Genomic DNA, 19,898 nt, shown 5'->3' on the forward strand with positions numbered 1-19,898 from the left:
ATCCTGCGCATCCTTTCCTGTCCTGTCTTAACCTTTCTTGTCATGTCTCGCATTGTCCTTTCATTGTTTCATCCTATCTTTCCCAGTTCATCCTGGCCTGTCCTGTTCCATACTTTCCTGTCCTAACCTTTTCAGTCCTACCCTGTCTTGTCCAGTCCTGTCTTATCTGGTCCTTTCCTGTCGTGCCCAGTCAATTCTGACCCTCTTCTGCCGTGTTTTGTCTTATCTTGTTCTTCCTGATTATATCCTTTCCTTATCTGTTCATCATGCCCTGTGCCATCTTGTCATGTCCCATCCTTTCCAGTCCTCCCATGTCCTGGCCTGTCTTTTCTTTTCCTGTCCTGCTCTGTGTCATTCCACCCTGTCCGATCCTCTCCTTTCCGAATCTACTTTTGCTTAATATCTCTTTTTCCTTTATGCTACTGTATTTGCTCATCTCCTTTCTAGTCCTGTCATGTCCTGACCTGTCTTTTCTTTTCCTGTCCTGCTCTGTGTCATTCCATGTCCCATCCTCTCCATTCCGAATCTAGTTTTGCTTCATTTCCGTTTTCTTTAAGCTGTTTTATTTGTTCATCACCTGCTCGCCCATTCAGCGAACCTTCTTCCCATTTGAATTCTTGAGAAGCAGGGACATTTTTTTTTTTGTCCGAGCAAACTGACCATCAAATATACCCCCTCCTTTCTTTCTCCCAATCAGAATTCACGTGCCGTTCATGCACACCTGAAGGCAAAGCGGCTCTGCTCAATTTAGCGGCTCTGATAAATCACCATTAATTAGCTAATAAAAGCCAGCAGGTGGTTCGCAGCCCAAAGACATCCACCCAACCATCGTGAATAATGTATAGTGGATTTCTGGGGAGGGGGAAGGTTGGTAGCTCCAATCAAGTGTGTTGCTATTTGGCTATCCTGCCCAAAGGAATACAAGTGGCCATGACCTCAACTCGTGGATAGCGTGTTTGTGCATGTATTGTTCATGAGCATATGCAAAGGTTGACGGCCAAAGACCCGACCCCTCACAACTGAACAAAGAGTGAATTATTCAAATATCAGACAATTTTCATAAGCTCGTTTCATTTACTTTTAATTAGTATTACCAGCTGACGTTCTAACTGGCTAACTAACGAAAAACAAAGCAACAACATGGTCAAACGCTCCAGAAATTAAGTTGCATGCACTCTGTATTATTAGCAGAGCTGGGCATCGACTAACTGGTACGAAGTTCCCGTCTGTATATTTGGCCGACCCACGGGGACCCAGTCCGTCCCTCGTCTGCGACAGCCAATCGGCATCGAGAATTTAATGTACACATCACACGCAGGTGCCGCACATGCAGACACGCCAGCAAATAAAGTAAAAAATATCAAATGAAAACAACAGACACACACACACGCAAAGCGTGGTGATCGGTGAAATAAAAACAATATGGGGCACATGTCATTGCGTCTGTGGACCCAAAGGTATACAAACATTTTATTATTTTTTATTTTATTTATTTTTATTTTTTATTTATTAGGCTGCGTGTCAGGTGTGGATGGAATTTGATGGTCCAGTTTCATACTACGGTTGCTTAAAATTAATATTTCTGTATGAAAGTACGTTTAAAACTCCCAATTTACATCTACGATATTTCAATATTTTGTTGTTTTGGGTTTACGACCTCGGAGGTTGGTCATCTGGAATCAACATGTCTTTGAAAATTATCTTGATGTTATCCAATGTCATGCTGCTGTTACTCGTGCTAGGGCTAAAGTGACATGTGAAGTCTCCTGGCTGGTCCACGACCATGAAAATTAGCGATACGGATGCTACTGATGCTATGCTATGTTGTCATTACAAATCAATGTAGCACCATAACTCTGGAGCTTCATTGAACCATTTTTATAAGTTACAGATTCCACGCTACTATGGCTTTCAAGTCACACAGATGAGCAAATGGTGGCCCTTATTAACAGATATTTCATTTTTGCACACTTCTACTAAAAATGCTGCATGAGAACGTATGCGTAAGGAGAGTCATCCAACACAAAGGTCTGTGACAGTCGTTAACATTTCTTTATGTTGGCATTGAATCACTGTGACTTTTTTTTTTTTTTTTACACATCCTCGCCACTCGTCTTCATCACGAGCAATAATAGCCCCGAGCCAGCGGGGCTGAAATATAACCACGGCAATCAACCTTCAGCAAAGACATCTCACCAAGCAATGATACAGAAGACATTTGCGTGGGCTGATCATGTGACTTTTGGTTCCGTTGACAATAGCGTACATGTACTCGCCATGCATGACCCACCGTGCAGTTCTAGAGCTAAATTAATGTTGCTGTCACTGGCAAAACCTCAATCGGAAACATTTGTTCAGTGTCATGCTAACATGTTTTGGGCTATTTTCAGATAGGGGTGAACATTTTTGAAAAATAATTTAATTGTGATTTTTCTTTTTCTCCCCCTCAACATTGCGATTGCGATTGAATATACGATTATTTTTTCAAAGTCCTCATAACGTGTTTTTTAATCAAACACGAGCAAATAATGAATCTCTGTTACAAGAAATAATATCATATTTATTATACATAAATATTTTATAGATTACTCTTGTGCTAAAATAAAGGCAACTGAACCATGAATTCATGCGAAAGACAGTTGATCTATTTCAGTTAGTTAACTCACTAAACATTTCCCATACTTCATTTAGAGCGATCACCATGACAACTATACAAAATTCTACTAAACAAGTGTAATGTAAACACAAGTCAGTAAATCATAACTCAGATTACAACAATAATGCGAACAAATCTGCGGTTTTATCACTTCCAACGTTTCATTAGAAAATGTAAACATGCGGACTGCACCACTTAAGCACTGAGCTTATCGAGATACTATAATAAATAAATAAAATATTCATATGTAAAAAAGAAATATAGCCGACTAACCGACCAAAATGAAGCAGACTTTTTTTCTTCCCAATTGCAGTCTTTGCGATTTGAAAATTGCATTCTACTACAATGCATCGATGGAATTAGAATTGATCTATCGTTCAGCCCTATTTTCAGCCCTTTTGACTGTGTATCAGATAAAATAGTTAAAGAAACATTAGGGATGTTCGATACCGGTACGAGTATTCACGCTTTGATTACAAATTTCATTTGACACAATGACAAACATTTTTGAACAAAGACCTTTCTTTCTCTCTGATGCAGAAGATGATTAGATGATGTGTCGGCCTGCCGCCGTATAGGTGTTCACTCATTCTTGGAAACAATATAAAAATATGTCATAATTTTGCCGTATTATAAGAGTATAATATTTATCTCTCCCTTGACTCTGGCAGAGCTACTTTTAGCGGTCTCTTGATTTGATAGACCAGCCAGGAAACGTGGTAGCTAGCGTTAGCATAGGTGCCGACACGACTTAGTGTGACTTGATCGCTGTTTGTTGACTTTTGATGGCGTCATTAAACCCTCAAAGCACAGCGTGACGACATACGCCGCTTATGTCATTAGTAAAAGTTGAGTCGTTTACGAACAAGGCCCGCCTTGTTAAATGTGACCGCGCGCTCGTCGTTGATGTATTTTTAATCATGCTAATATTTTAATTAGGCCCAGACCCCCTCCCCATCTCTCGCTCTACCTCACACCCTCTCTCGCTATGTCTGTAATCTCAAGAGTGTGATATTTAATGCGATGCCTACACACACTCACACACATACTCTTCCCTGTGTTTTACAGATTGAGAATATTTTTTCCCCATAGAAATTGTGAGATAATCTCTTTCAAGGTCATATATATTATGTGTAGAAAGTGCTGCCTCCTACACTCTGCTATCTTTCCTACACTCTGGGCTCTACTTCCACAAGTTGAAGACGCTCGCCGAGTGGCAACACCTTAGATCAGTGTTTTTCAAACTTTTTTGCGTCAAGGCACATTTATTTCATTGAAGAAATCCCGCGGCACACCAGCATCTGAAATTGTGAAAAAAATATATATATTTTTTACATTTTTAACAATTAATGTTAACAATTTATGTTATATTGTTTATATAAGCATTTTTTAACATCGAAGAATGACACTATATTATAACGTCTTGAATAGGAATTAAATAAACACAAGGAAAAAATTATTTTATAATGTTTCATATTGATACTTACTCATTGTGAAACATGGGCCTGTTTGGATAAACATGCGTCACTAATTTGCTTGTCTCTAAACAAAGACAATTAGCTACCTGCTGCTGCTGCTGCTGCTGCTACCTGCTGGTATGGAAGCGTACTACAAGGTAGTAAAGACATGATTACGTTGCCAGGCGCTAGACCGCACACTGGGCACACAAATTAAGTAATTTCCCACGGCACACCTGACAATATCTTGCGGCACGCCAGTGTGCCGCGGCACACAGTTTGAAGAACACTGCCTTACATCCATTCTGTCTCAGCCGGACTTGCCATTCTAATGGAAATGTTAAGACACCTGCTAAACTGCCCGTAATTGTTGAATAAAAAACATTGTGTTCTGGGGATGTTTTGATACAGATGGCACTGGAGTCTTTTCAGTATACAAGGAACGTTCAATACTGTCATAGCGTTCTGGAGTGAAATATTTTTGGAGTTTACTGCAAAGCATGGAAGAGCCTCTTATGTTGTGGGGCTGCTTTGTTACATCTGGCTCTGGATGTCTTGAATGTTTGCAATGTACGGTGAACTCTCAAGACTGTCAAGTCATTCTGGAGCATTTTTTTTGGGATGTACCCTCAAAAAAAGGAAGACATATCAAATAGTCATAATGAATATCAATTCCCTACCTAAGTCCATGCTGCTTATCAAAAGCCACACTGCAGCTCTGCTTACCTTTTGGCTTTGACATAATTCTTTGTAGTCTTGCTTGAAAATGGCAGATTTTCATCCAGCCTAGTTTCCACGTCATCGGGCTGAGAACCTAGTTGTGGTAGCAGGATTATGTGACGTTACAATAACCGTGTCGCCTATAGGGCGTTATGTAATTTGCTGGATGGGTTGAGCGTCAATGCTGTGTGCAAGCACGTATGTGTTTGCGTGTGTGTGTGTCTCGTCATAGCCGCGGGGCTTTTTTTTTTTTTCTTTTTTGATGATGAGAGCACACGAGTCTGTGACCTCGACGCCTCATCCCTCACCACTGTCTCATTCCCTTTATTTACATCTGTCTTTAGCATTCTAATTACTCCCTTTATTGCTTTGGCCTGGAGGAAGCTGTTACACCAAGGGGAGGCGAGTCGAGGGGAGGAGGTGTAAAATGGAGTGGGGGCCGAGGGAGGGGGTTTAAGGCCACTGGAGTTGTAACCAATAACAAAACGTCAAAACTGAAGACGTGAAAAGGACAACATGGCTTGCCGGTGGACCTTCGGGTGCATCTTTGAAAGCAAAGAAATGCCAGCATTGTGGTGGAAAGAAAAAATTAAAGCTCAGTATGTAATAACTGAGCCGTATTGTGGGTTTAAAGTCACCAGTCAAATCACAAAAGCACAAGCTACTTTCTACTTTCTAGAGCATCCCTGTCCTTACCCGACATGACCTACTATATATTTTCCTCAGGTTTTTTTTTTTTTTGTCTCGGTGGACCAGCCAGGACACCGCATTTTCGTTTAACACCAGCGTAGGCGCTGCCATCACTGTTAAAATGTACCTTCTATGTCTTTTTTAATCAGTTTGTAGACCAACTTTGTTATTTTATGTTGCTTTAATTGGTTTGAGCCCGTTTTGTGTTACTTCTTTGCCTTTCTTGGTACACAAATACTTAATTTTTGCCAATTTTTACAACTAATTTATTTTCAGCCCATTTTTTGACCAAAACTGTTATTAATGTTCTTTTTGTCCATTTTTGGATGCAAGTTTTTGGATCCATTGAATTTAGGGCCATCTTTAGGACCAACTACGCTGCTTTAATTGCAGTTCAGTATACTTTATGAAATATTTTTACTTTAATGGGTTTTAGCCCATTTTTGGACCTGATTTGGTGACTTAACATTATTTTCATTTGTGTTTTAGCCCATTTTTGGACAAAATATTTTACTTTATGTTTTTCGTCATTGTTTACTTTAGTAATCTACTATTGCTTCAATTGCATTTTAGTCCATTTTTGGACCAAATATTTTACTTAAATTGCATTTTGTGGCCCATTATTGGACCAAGTATGTTTTGCTTTAATTGCATCTTGACCCATTTTTTGGAGAGAATTATGTTTTTGCTCATTTTGGGAGCAGATTTGTTATTATTGTGTCAATTACATTTTAATCAAGTTTTTGACCAAATATCTTGATTAAACTGGGTTTTAGCCCATTTTTGGACAAAACATTTTTCTGTGTCTTGGCTATTTTTCTTCTAAGTTTATGACTTGATTTTGATTGATTTAAGGACCAGATTTGGTTACTCAATTGCACTCTGGCCCAGTTTTGGACCAAATGTTTTGCTTGAATTGCCTTTTGTCCCATTTTTGGGCCAAATTTGGTTACCTAACATGTATTCAATTGCATTTTAGTGCATTTTTTAATCTAATATTTTTGATTTTGTCACATTTTGTCACATTTCAAGGACTAAATCTGTAACTTAATGTTACTTACAATTTATTTTAGCAGATTTTAGGACAAAGTAATTTTCTTTTATCAACTTTTCGATCCATTTTTGGACCAAATCTGTTGTTCATATTCTGTTGTCAAGGTAGATCACGGCAATGCTTGCAAGGCATCTCTGACTTTTCTGGAACAAGTTAAACAACAACCACTTTCAAATACATTGTCCTCTCCCCTGTGATATCTATATTTTTTTTCACTCATGAAATGGCATGGCGATGGGAGCACCGCAGCCTTTATAATGAGCTCTCAACTTTAAAGACTTGAAGGATATTAACAAGCCGCTTGACAAATGGCACTTAGAAGCACATTAAAGACACAGCTAATGGCGCGCATAATGACGGCTAATTTTCGATCAGATATAAATTAGAGCCCCCAACAGTTATTTGCCTTAAGGACTTTATGTAAATGATCCCGCTCTGTACAAACTGTGGGCGCATGTGTGTGCGGGTGTGCATGTGTATGAGAAAGGGAGTGAACACGGCACTCACTGTGGTGATGATTAATAGATCGGAAAAGAACCTGCCTGTCCGGGTCGCCATTAACACACACACACACACACACACACGTCTCACGCCCAAGCCAGAGAACATGCCGAGTGTGAGCCTTGATCTGGTGCCCGATGAGTGAGACTGCTTTGTGGTTAAATATTGGATTGCCAAAGGGTGTGTTTTAATGCCATCTTTATGGTGGCCGAGGTCCCCTGACCCAAAACATCAGCCATGTTGCTGTTCAAGCTCCTGCTTTGACATGCTAAGCTAAAGTGATTAGACGCAAGTACAATGGTTATAAAAAGTCTACACACCCTAGTTCGAGATTTGTGATGTTGAAAATGAGAATCTTTGGCTAGGTTCACACAGCAGGCAAATGCGACCGAGATCGGTTTTGTTTGCCCGTGTGCGACCTATATCTGATTTTTTTTTTTTACGACAGTCTGAACGATTTCGATTTCAGTTTTTTTTCAAATGCAATCTGGGCCACTTTCATATGTATTCCTAGATCGGATATGTATCGGATTTTTTGCAATGCGACCGCACGGCCAGGTCGCATGTATCTGACATTGACGTCATCCGGGGCCCAAAATGCACTCCGCCTGGGCAGCAGGAGAGGTGGGAGATCGAATCTACAAAATTGTTTTGAGTAACAGTATTGACTTCATATATGACTTTAATTTAATCCCATTTAAAACAGGAAGCATAAAGTGGCCATTCATGGTAATAGTAGTAATTCATCCATTTTTTTACACGCTATAATGACGTGACGTCATCTTTAGTGACGTCTCCATTAAACGAGATTCGAAAAGCCTCACTGTAGAAATACCCCGACACGCTGGACTTCTGTAAACACTACGTCGTGAGTGACCTCGTCTCTTCTTCTGTGCATGCAGGTACTTTAGGGACGTTCACACATCCGACAGACCAAGGTCGCATTTAATTTTTTTTTTAATTGATAATTTATTGAACACAAAAATATCGGATTAGCATTTTGACCTGCGGTGTGAAATAAAAACAAGAAAGAGAGAGGCAAATAATAATGAAAAACAAATATAACGTGGTGGCACAATTGTGCACACCTTTTTAAATGTGGCTGTTTTCCGACTTAACCGATCACATTCAAAGTTATGTTAAATGGGAGTCAGCACACACCTGCCACACTTTACAGTGCTCTGATTAACCCTAAACCAAGTTCAACTGTTCTTGTAGGCTTTTCCTGACATTTTTGTGACTTGTAAATCACTAATGTCAGGCAGAATACTTGTACCTCCAAAAGAAGTCAGGATTTGAGGGGGTCTCCTTTTGTAGACACCAGGAGGTGTGACATGGCTCTTGTGGAAGAGTGTCCATTTCCTAACCTGAAGGTTGTTGGTATGTTCCTCAACCCTTGTGACTTTTTTTATAACAAACTAATACAATGCAAGTAAAAAACTCTCCTTGTAAAATTTACTTCGAATTTCTGAGTGAAAAACTTTAATAGTTTTTTTCTAGTAAATAACACTCCAAATGTTTTTCTGTGTACAATTTATTCTGAATAATATTCCCTCCCAAGTGTAAATTTTATTCTATTTGGACTGGCAAATATAATCTTTTAGGGTAAAATGTACTCTACGAAATTTACTGTGCACAGGACCTGATGTGGGCCACAGCTCTCACCCGGATGCTCACACACAGACGTCACATGCTACATACAGTTATTTCATTTGAATACTAGACTTTGATTGAATTTTCAACTACGATATTTGAATCCAAAATTTTTTGCTAGCTGCAGCCCAATTATCCACGTTTTTGACATGCTAAGCTAACACAATTAGCCAGAAAATGAAATTGTTTCCAATAATTATGAAAATATCCGCTCAAAACAAACATTTTACCTGCTTATATTGCTGCTGAGTGCTTACTGATGAAAATGATGTTGCCAATTAATCAATATCGTAGCCTGGTCAGACATGCTAAACACATGGGACCTCACTAAAAATATTTTAGATTGTCACTGACCAATGAAAAGCATGTGCAGAATCTTTGATTATTCACACGTTTGACATAAGATAATACCAGTAAAATAATAAAACACCATTTACCCCAAATTTGCATTTTCCTTTAATTATACCTTTTTTTTTCAAAATCTTACAAAATTATGTATATATATATATATATATATATATATATATATATATATATATATATACACGTGTGTGTGTGTGTGTATATGTATATATATATATATATATATGTATATGTATACATATGTGTATATATATACATATGTGTATATATATATATATAAATATGTATATGTATACATATGTATATGTGAATATATATATATATATATATATATATATATGTATATACATGTATTATATATGTATGTATATATACACACACGTATATACATACATATATATACATATATATATACATATGTATATATGTATATATATGTCTTGTCCTTTTTTTCATAAATGTGAATAATCTTTAACAAAAAAATAGGACAATCATTACCAAGAATGAACATTTTACTATAATTGTGTCGTACAATTTTCATATTTTCCAGAACTGGATCAAAGACTTGCAAAGGCTCATGGGAAAAAACGTTTTTATATCGCTCAAATAATTATTTTTGTCATTCGTGACGTCACTGCATTTCAATTTCCGCGAATCTCGTCCTTCGGCTATTTGATTTATGAAGACTCCGCTAATTCCATTTTCAACAATTCCACCCTTTTTCTCTCTTTCTGCGTAATTTTTATTTATTTTTTCGGGGGGAGAAGAGCGTGATTTACGTTTGATTTTCACTTGTATTGTATTGTATATGTTCAAAAGCATGAACGTCATTAATGTTTAATGGTGAGGCGTCATGTCTCGTCTGCGCATGTGTGAGTAAGTGGTCACACAACGCGTGGTGTTGTTTTTAAAAAAAAATATTTGGAGGATTTGAGAAACGAAATACATTTTAATTATTTATTAAAAATGTCCATGCATTACATTAGATGATTGTCAAAGTGAATTCCTGGCTTTTCGTTGGAAATGCACCAAATATATTAGATATTTATCACGTTATATTAAAAATGTTTAATGATAATTTCTCTCGAAATAAAAAACTAATTATATTGTTATAGCGGTTGGAAGTGAGGACGCCTGTTTATTTATGCTGGCACATGTTCTCCCACTTGTGTGTGAATATATATATATATATATATATATATATATATATATATATATATATATATATATATATATATATATATATATATTCATATATATATATATATATATTCATATATATATATATATATATATATATATATTCATATATATATATATATATTCATATATTCATATATATATTCATATATATATATATATATTCATATATATATTCATATATATATTCATATATATATTCATATATATATTCACACACAAACAAACAAACACACGTGTGGGGGAGAAAATAACACTTTACACACAATAACGGATAGTTTATAACAACAAATGATAACGACTGCGGCCGCCACGTGTTCACGTAAGGTTTTTTTTTTGTTTGGGGTGTGGGGGTCGTGTTTGATTCCGGTGACGTCTAATTCGTGCGACGTCTCTTTTCTTTTTTGAAAGGCAGACACTTGGCGTAAAGTACAGTTAAAATATTCCACTCGAGGGTCCCCAGGCGGAGCTCCGACAGTCCCTGACTTCATTAAAATTTCATCACTAGCCCCTCTGCGTGCGTGTGCGTGTGCGCGTGTGTGTGTGTGTGTGGGGGGGGGGGGGGTTCTTTGCGTGTGTGAGAAAGAGAGAGAGATTATTGTGGCCAAAAGAGTATTATTAATAATAATAATAATAATATACACAGAGTGTAATTATGGCCCAAATGAACATGGTTGCTGCCCTTTGTGGTTTATTTTTATTTCCTGCCTGTAGTGTTCGATGTAAGCGCACGCGTATAATTGCGTGGTGTGCGCATGCGTTGAATTGAAATCTCTTATTTATCACGGGAACAGGGAGAAAAAAAATCGATTTACCCCCTTCCTCATAAGGCCTTTTTACTTGTGTAAATGTTCAAAAGTAATTGGACAATGAAAATAATTTGGCCTACATGGCTTTATTATTTCACTTCACTTGCATCATTGGTAGCTCAATACCACACATGGGTGTGATTTTCTTTTAACGTAAATAATATATTAAAACCACTGTAAACTGAGGTGCACTGCTACAAAAAAGTCTGTCATTCCGAAATGCAAATGTCAAATTACTGTGAAAGTGCTTGAATTAAAGCTGAAAGTCGACACGCCATGATGACATTGGGTAGTTTTAAGATTCAATAAGTCAATAAAAATCTGTGGTGCTGTATAAAGGCTGAAATCATTTTAAAAAACTCTCTGTCCAAACACTTCTGCATCTGTGAGATAGAATGACACAGTTCTAGCCTGTGTGTGTGTGCGTGCGTGTTAGCGTAGGGGTGTGTGCGTGCGCGTGTGCCTTTGTGTGCGTGTGTTTTAAATGTGAGTTGTGATATGATATAAATTGTCTATTTGATGACAACGTGTGCGTGCCTGATAGAGAGAAAGACTTCCAGAATTTAAATTTAATAAATATTTCAAATTAATTTGTACATTTTAGCCACTTGAATTTTGTATACATATGTATTAGAGAGTGGAAGAGATCTGATTGTCAATTATTGGAATTCAAGATATTTATAGAAAAGCGGAATAATCTGATTAAACAGGTATTGTTTGTCTTTTTTTTGGTCGGCAATTACAAGCGATTTTATCGGATTTTTAGTCAAATGGAACATCAATATTTTTTCTTCCTTTTAAGACAATGCAAAAATGTTTCTTCTTTAGGAAAGTGCGACATCAATAGTTTGTCTTCCTTTTGGAAAAGTGCAACTGCACCGTTTGAGCATTTTGAAGTGCGTCGCTTTAAAAACAACAATAATGGGCTGTAACTATAACGATTATTTCAATATAATCCATGAATCTGTTGATTCCCAAGTCCCTATCCCGCGCGAATAGCGGTTAACTCTGCAAATACATGCGCATTTCCTTCCATTTCTTCCCTTTTTTGTCTTTCCCTTAATGATACAGAGAAAGTGCGTGCGTGTGTGTGCGCGTGTTTGTGCATGCGTGTGTGTGTGCGTGTGTGTGTGTGTGTGTGTCATCGATTCCCTCCCCTCACGTGGGCGCCAAAGCAGCAAGCGTGCAGCTTGTCATCTTTGTTAATTTCACATCCCGATGAGACCCTCTTTCACACAGACCCCCCCCCCCACCCACACACACACACACACACATAGACACACACACTCCACGGCCCTCCCTGACCAGCAGTAATTAACCGCGGCAGCTAATGACTCCTTAAGTGGCGCTTCATAATGATCTTCTTTTCATAATTCCATGTGTAATTTAATAATTCCGCCCTTATTAGCGTATTAAATGAATGGCTCGTTTAGGGGGGGGGGGGGCAAGTAGTACCAGGAGCATCTTTTAATTGATGGCTGTCTGCTTAACAAAGAGCTTGTTGATCACTAAATGTCTCAATATTACGAAGCCAACCAAACGCAGTGTCTGATTTTGCCTTTGCAATGATGATCATTTGAATTCAAGGATGTGTTTGCACTGCATCATTTGTGACCTTCAAAGATGCAATATTAACAACCAGCTCTCAGTGTGTGACGTTGCAAACGTTAAATAAAAAACGTCACTTTGTAGAAACGCATGTATATTTGCAGGGTTTTTTGAGAGGGGGGCGGGGGGGGATTTTAGAACGTGTTGACTATTTTATCAAGCCCTTCAAATTTAAAAACATTTTCATTGGATGGCGACCATAATTTGGTTTTTAAAAGGCAGAATTTTGGCGACAACCCTTCGTGGATTGGATTATCTTGTGAGTGGGCAAGAATCGAGAATCACATATGTCCAATTCCGCCCCATTCAAAAAATTTGATGAAATGAAAGCACAAATTAGATGCAGGGTATACCTAATGTTATGTCCAGTGAGTGTTTATCATATAATGTAATCCTGATGGCATAATTGCCCAAGTCGTTTTTAGTTACTTAATTAGACTAGGATGAAAATATATCGATGTGTGGTCTATATAAATCAAGAATATAGCACTTCATCTCCAACAATGCATTTCGGAAGTCTTAAATATTCATAACTGGAAAAACTTGACGATGCTGTGCCAATACTGTATCGATATATACCGGATGAAGACCGGATAAAGTAAATGTACCTCCAAAATCTATTATCTTAAACTTATAAATTAGATGCTGGTGTGTCTATATATATATATATATATATATATATATATATATATATATATATATATATATATATATATATATATATAGTCTTTGTGAGTGTATATTATGCAAATAATCTGCACGTTCCCGTTTAAGCATATCAAGCAATGTCTTGAATGTGATCCTAACGTTATTTCTGTCTCTTGTATATACACACACAGTGCATCTGTGACGTACAAAATATAGCACAAAATCGCTACAACTTTCCCTGTAGTACAGCACTTTTTGATCCTTAACTACCTCAAACGTCAAATCACTGCATAGCTTCTGGAGGTGTACCGAATGTCGTGGCATGAAAATGGCCTTCAAAACCGCCTTTTTCCAATACTGCGACCCTCCTTGACGTCACGTGATCAGGTGTACCTAATATAATGTCCCATGCAAAGTGGCTGTCATGGATTTTGGAAGACATGTCCCTCACCGTGTATATTAAAACTCCTCCATAATCTTCATGTAGATCCCTCCAAAGGGTGGATTTAAACACAGAAAGGTGGTTTTGGGGTAGGTGGGGGTATTGTGGGGGCTCGTTGGCAGGCGAGCTGTTTTTCTGGCGGGCTGACATCTGGCAAATCCCCCCCACTCCACCCCAACTTCCCCCAACCGCTCCAGGGAGCCTTGCAGGCCTCCGTAGAGCCCCTGATTAAGCCTCTAATAGAATATTAGCATTTGCTCTCAGGTAAGCATAAGCTCTGCATGGGGCAGCCGTCAGTCACGTGACTAAAAAAAAAAAATCTGAATCCAAGCTGCATTTAAAAACAAAAATGGCAGCGTGTGATAGGGAGCCCAATTCTGTATTTATTTATTTGATATTAGGAGTTGTGCATGCACACACTGCACTGTGAAAGCGTTTTCCCCTCCTACCTTATCAATAAATAAACAGGCGAATTAATAAATATAAAATAACATTAGAATGTCTGGATGGGGTTTTTTTTCCCCCCTTCGAAATTTTTTTCTTTAATGAAACACACATTGCAATTGTTAAATGAAATTACATGAATAAATTATAAGAGGGGGTGGAAATAATAATTTAACCAGGAGTTTTTGTTCGTTTTAAATAAATCAACATACATCATACAGAAAATACCTCAGCTAAAACAGCAAATACAGGAAAAACACCTGTACGAATAAATGTGCAATCGATGACATTATTTACATTTCGGTCTTCCGCCTCCACGAAGCGATCAATCCAAAAACGAGGTGATTCGTACAAGCAAAACGACGCATATTTTTATACAAATAAATAAATAGCAGAGGGGGGGGGGGTAAATAATATCTCTATATATATTTATATCGATTGTACCACCTTAAATGTTCGGGAGGAAACGTGTGATTTTGCTCAAAAACAACAAGAAGAAGAAAAGAGGGGTGGGTGACGGTGAAGGGGGGTGGGGGGAATCCCAATAAATATGTAATGAAGTAAACATGACCTCACTCCATAAATAGTTCATAAGGAGCAGCAGGCCCACGCCGGATTGCAAAAACAAAACACTTGAAATGATTTCATAAAATCTACCGATCCCTGATGAGTTTTCTCAATTTTCTCTCCCCCAACATAAAATCAGTGGACTTAATACGAATAAATTGCACGTTTAGACACGAAAACGAAAGTGTAAAGGATGCATTTACAAAGAGGAATATTTGGCAGTCATCGTTATTATTATTATTGTTATTATTATCAACATCTGTCGTGGACCCTGCAATGACTCCCAAGTGCTCTCAGTTGCTCCGCGTTTTGTCCTGTTCACTTTTTTTGTGAATTTCAAAGGTGAGTGGAATGAAGTCTTTTCAAGTCTTACTTGCACGCTCCACGGGCTCCTTCTTCCCCACGCGCGGTCTTTTTTTCTTCTTATGCACAAAGAAATGAAAAAGGAGTGTTTGTTTGTTTGTTTGTCTGTCTGTCTGTCTGTGTGTGTGTGTGTGTGTGTGTGTGTGTATGTACGTATGTGGGGGTGTGTGTGTGTGTGCGCGCGCGCGCGCGCACGTGTGTGTGTGTTTAAAATAGGAACATATGATACAAAGCGTCCAGTTCGAAAAGGGCTTTAAACGCAGGCCGAGTACTTCATCCGTTTCTGTTTCTGCCGCTGGTTGCAAAACCACACGCGCACCACGTTCTTCTTGAGGTCCAGCTTCTCGGCGATGGCTGCGATCTTCTCCGACGACGGCCGCGGCTGAATGGCGAAGTAGGCCTCGAGCGAGCGCTTCTCCGGCGCGGCGATGGACGTGCGCTTGCGCTTCTTCTCGGCACCGTTGAACAGCTCCGGCTTGCTGAGCTTCTCGCGGTGCGACTTCTCGGCCTCCTCCAGCCACGCCTGCAGGATGGGCTTGAGCGCGATCATGTTGTTGTGCGACAGCGTCAGAGACTCGAACCTGCAGATGGTGCTCTGGCTCAGCGAGCCCACGCCGGGGATCTTGAGCGAGGCCAGCGCCGAGCCCACGTCCGCCTGCGTCACGCCCAGCTTGATGCGCCTCTGCTTGAAGCGCTCGGCGAAGGCCTCCAGGTCGCGCGGGTCCGCGTCCACGTCGCTCATGCCCATGTGAGGCGGGAGCCCGTGAGCGTGCGCCATGCTCAGCGCCGCCTGGTGCATGTGGTTCATGCCCGCCATGTGCGCCGCCGGGTGGCCCGGCGTGGACACCACCGAGCCGTCCGGGCCCGCCATGGCCCCCAGCGCCAGGCCTGGTGTGATGTGCTCCAAGAGGTCGCCCTCCAGAGCCTGGTGCGGCTGGTGGTGGTGGTGGTGGTGATGGTGGTGGTGGTGGTGGCCGTGGCCGTGGCCGCCCGCGCCGCCGCCGCCGCCGCCCCCGCCGCCTCCTCCTCCTCCTCCTCCTCCTCCCAGCGCGGACGGGTGCGAGATGGGCACCGAGGAGGCGGACGACGACGACGAAGAGGTGCACGGCAACGTGTTCATGGTGTGGTAGGTGGCGTCCGGCTTGAAGGGGCTATGGTGCGGCGGCGGGTGGTGGTGGTGGAGGTGGCTCTTGCTCTGCGTCACGATGTCCACCGCGGCCAGCGCCTCAGCCCGGGCCAGCAGACTCTCGTCCAAGCCGCCGAATATATTGCTCTGCAATTGCAAATGGAACGCACTCATGATGGGTGTCAGCTGGGAATTGGCAACCCCCTTCTTCCACTCCAGTTTAGAACATTTCCACCCAAAAAAAAAAAACAAAAAAAAAAACAAGGTCATAAAAATTCATTACAGGGAGGGGGGGGGCGAAACATGAGTTTAAACGCTCCACCGCGATGTTGGCGATAATATACATACCGGCGGTGTGGGGAGGCAGGCGCGCCGCATCGCTTCCGAGCTGGTGCTGATGATGCTGCTGTGGCGGGAAGAGGCGCAGGAGGACGCCGAGGAGGAGGACACCGAGGAGGATGAGGAGACCGAGTTGGAGGTGGCGGAAGACGAAGAGGAAGAAGTGGAGATGTTGTTGGCAATCGAGTGCAGCGACGAGTATTTGGCTTCGGCCAGACTGGCGTGTGCCATGGCGGAGAAGGGCTGCTTGCTGCTCAGCGACATCATCATCATGTTGGCGGCGGGTCCGAGCGAGCGGCCGTGCTCGCCTTTTTAACAAAAAAAAAAAAAAAATCGGGGGGGGAAAAGGGATGACTCCGACTCCGGCTCCGCCTCCTCTTCGTGTTTCTTGGGATTTCAATCAATGCAGGGAAGAAGAAAAAAAGTTATCGCACGTGTATTTTTTTTCAAATCGAACAGAAGTCGGTTTCCATGCGTGGAAAAAAAAAATCCCCAAAGAAATGAACCTTTTTGGATGAGTCCTTATTGACGAAAGAATATTAAAAATAGCTGCAAAAATGAGAGTTAGCCAGGACGTTTTTTAAATGGTAGAGAGAAAGTTTTCCAGGTGGCCAGGTTGGGTTCTGGGGCTCCGCGACGATGCCGAATGCTGCTGGGACCCCAAGTGGCGACGCTCTGAGGCGGAGGGCAGACTGACTCTTCGGTCCCCGCCCCCTTTCTCTCTCTCTCTCTCGCTCTCTCTCTCTCTCGCTCTCTCTCTCTCTCGTTCTCTCTCTCTATCTCTCTCTCGTTTTCTCTCTCTCTCTCTCTCAATTTCTCTCTCTCTCTCTCTCTCTCTCTCTCTCTCTCTTCCTGCGTGGAAACAAAGGTAAACGTAGTTAACAAAATGAACAGAAAAGAAATGATAAAAATTGAAAAAATATTGTGAACGAAAACGAAACAACAAAAAAAAACTCCCTCTCTCTCCCTCTCTCTCGCTCTCTCTCTCTCTCGTGTAATAATTTCAAATTGCCAAACAAAATAGGTTGAAAATAAACAACAGCTGAAATATCCTTGCACCATATCAAGTGTATTTTATTATTAGTAGTAATAAAAAAAATATGAATGTGACAGCAGGTTGTTGTTTTTTTATTAAAACGTCAAATAATTACGTAATTATCAGGCAGCTCATTTGTTTAATTTATGCACGTATACCTGCAAGCAGTGTCCATCTCTGGGAATCGTCAGCGTGTGCTTTCATGCAACAACACGGGAAGTGTGTGTGCGTGCTTGTGTGTGTGTGTGTGTGTGTGTGCGTGTACCATGTTATTTCCCCCAGTGAGGCAGGGGGCGCTGTAGGCGTCGACCCCCCCCCCACACACCCCTCCACCCCCACCCAAGAAAAGCATCCAACTCAGGAGAGACGTCAAGCCATTCCAATCAGTGTCTGCTCACATGTATGTAAATGCACATGCCTCACTGTTAAAACTTTCAAGTAAACATTTATATCTCACCACGCTAAATCACCCTGGATGAAACTTTCGTCTGCAAGCGAGCCGGCTAAAAAAATAAATAAATAAAATAAAAAAATATATCCATACCTGTTTGTCAATTAAATCCCGATTTTTTTTTTTGTGTGTGTGATTTTGGGAACTTTAGCTTTTCTTTTTTTTAATTATTATTTTTTTAAGGAAAATAAGGCAAGGGCCAACAGCAACTCAGGTTTTGCAGAAATTGTCTTTAATAATAAACAACACCACATAAAAACGCTTGCCAAGAGAATTTAGTTGGATTTCACACAAAAAAAAACAAATATATATTTTTAAGGAAATACATTTCATGACTATTATGTCCTCTAGAGCCATACTAATTGCTTAAAAAAATTACCACATTTTTCATTTTTGCAAAATTTAGCAGGAGTTTTCACCCCAAAAAAAGTACGTTGTGAAAAATCAACATTTTTGTGACCATTAAAACACATCTTCTGGTAATGAATAGGTGTTATGAAATAATATGGCTTGTACAGAAACTGTCTTAAATAATAAATAAACCTACAGAGTAAATTCCCAAGAGGATCTGGTAGGATTTTGCATGAAAAGCAAAAGAGATTCATAGAAAGCAGACTTGAAAACACAATCTTTTAATAAAGAGTGTTATTTTCTTGACAAACAGATTATCTTGGGACAAGTCCCAAAAGGATTTATTGAGATTTTGTTGCAAAAATAAGTCATCCATAGAAACAGGACATTTTTTTTTTTACAAATGAATGTTATTAAGATATAACCACAATACATTTTAATTTCAAAACACAACTGATAATAAATATAGGTGGCACAAAATAATAATATCGCTTGCGCAGGAATTGTCTTGAATAATACATAACACTATGGATTCGATTCCCAAAAGGATTTAGTAGGATTTTGCACAAAAAGGGGGATTCATTGAAAACACACTTCAAAACACATCATCTTGTAATGAACGGTTGTTATGAAAATAATATCGCTTGTACGGGATTTGTCTTGGCTAACACATCAGCTTCAGCCTTTCCCAAGAGGGTTTAGTAGGACTTTGCGCAAAAAAAGTGATTTGTTGAAAAAACAACATCTTTTTATGATTTAAAAAGCACTTCACCGAGACAATATACACAGAATGCCAAATGCTTTACAAATTGACAAACGTGTGCATTTTCACTGACTATAGTAGGATTTTGCACAAAAGAAATTGGTAGAAAACTGACTTTTTGTTACTTATGACAAATGGGTGTTTAAATAATACAACATGGAATATTAGATCATCTCCGGACTTTCCTAGAGAGGACTTTGTACAAAAAACATAGCAAAAAAAATAACTTACTAAATGAATATCGTGAAAATAAAATACCCTGACCCTAGTCAGGATTCAGAAAATAGATGGATGGAAATATGTACAGCAATTGTTGAAAACAATACAGAGCACCATATAACATATTACCAAACAGATTTAGTAGGATTTTTTACCCAAAAAAGTGGTCAGTAGAAAACAGATTTTTTTATGTGATTGAAAAAGCACATTTTTCTTTTAAAAAAAAAGGATGTTATTGCCATAATATACAGTAGGGCAAGCCAAAGTATGGCAAAATCAATTTCCTAGCAAAGTATCAGTGGATTCCAGTAGAATTTTGCACAACAAAGTGATTCGTCGAAATCTGATTTTTCTTTTGTGACTGTAATCCGCGTATTTATTTCAGATGATAGCAGAATGCAGCATTTTTGGACCTAGTTAGTTGTTGGTTTCCCCATT

The 19,898-nt window shown here is 39.6% G+C and overlaps 2 protein-coding genes across 3 annotated transcripts in view; one reads left to right on the forward strand and one right to left on the reverse strand.

The window, feature by feature from the left end:
* The window catches only part of LOC147146032 (uncharacterized), an 87,142-nt gene that overhangs the window by 17,140 nt on the left and 50,104 nt on the right, over nucleotides 1-19,898 (forward strand). The window lies entirely within an intron of this gene.
* Nucleotides 14,172-17,289, reverse strand: pou4f2 (POU class 4 homeobox 2). The gene is made up of 2 exons (XM_086034548.1): nucleotides 16,650-17,289; nucleotides 14,172-16,448 (listed from the first exon to the last, which is right to left on the reverse strand). Exons 1-2 carry the CDS (start codon nucleotides 16,911-16,913, stop codon nucleotides 15,429-15,431), a joined length of 1,284 nt encoding a protein of 427 aa, XP_085890674.1. The 5' UTR covers nucleotides 16,914-17,289; the 3' UTR covers nucleotides 14,172-15,428.

The sequence above is a fragment of the Filicampus tigris genome, chromosome 6 (genome assembly GCF_054856515.1).
Source record: "Filicampus tigris isolate MCC_2025a chromosome 6, RoL_Ftig_1.0, whole genome shotgun sequence".
Classification (NCBI taxonomy): Eukaryota; Metazoa; Chordata; class Actinopteri; order Syngnathiformes; family Syngnathidae; genus Filicampus; species Filicampus tigris.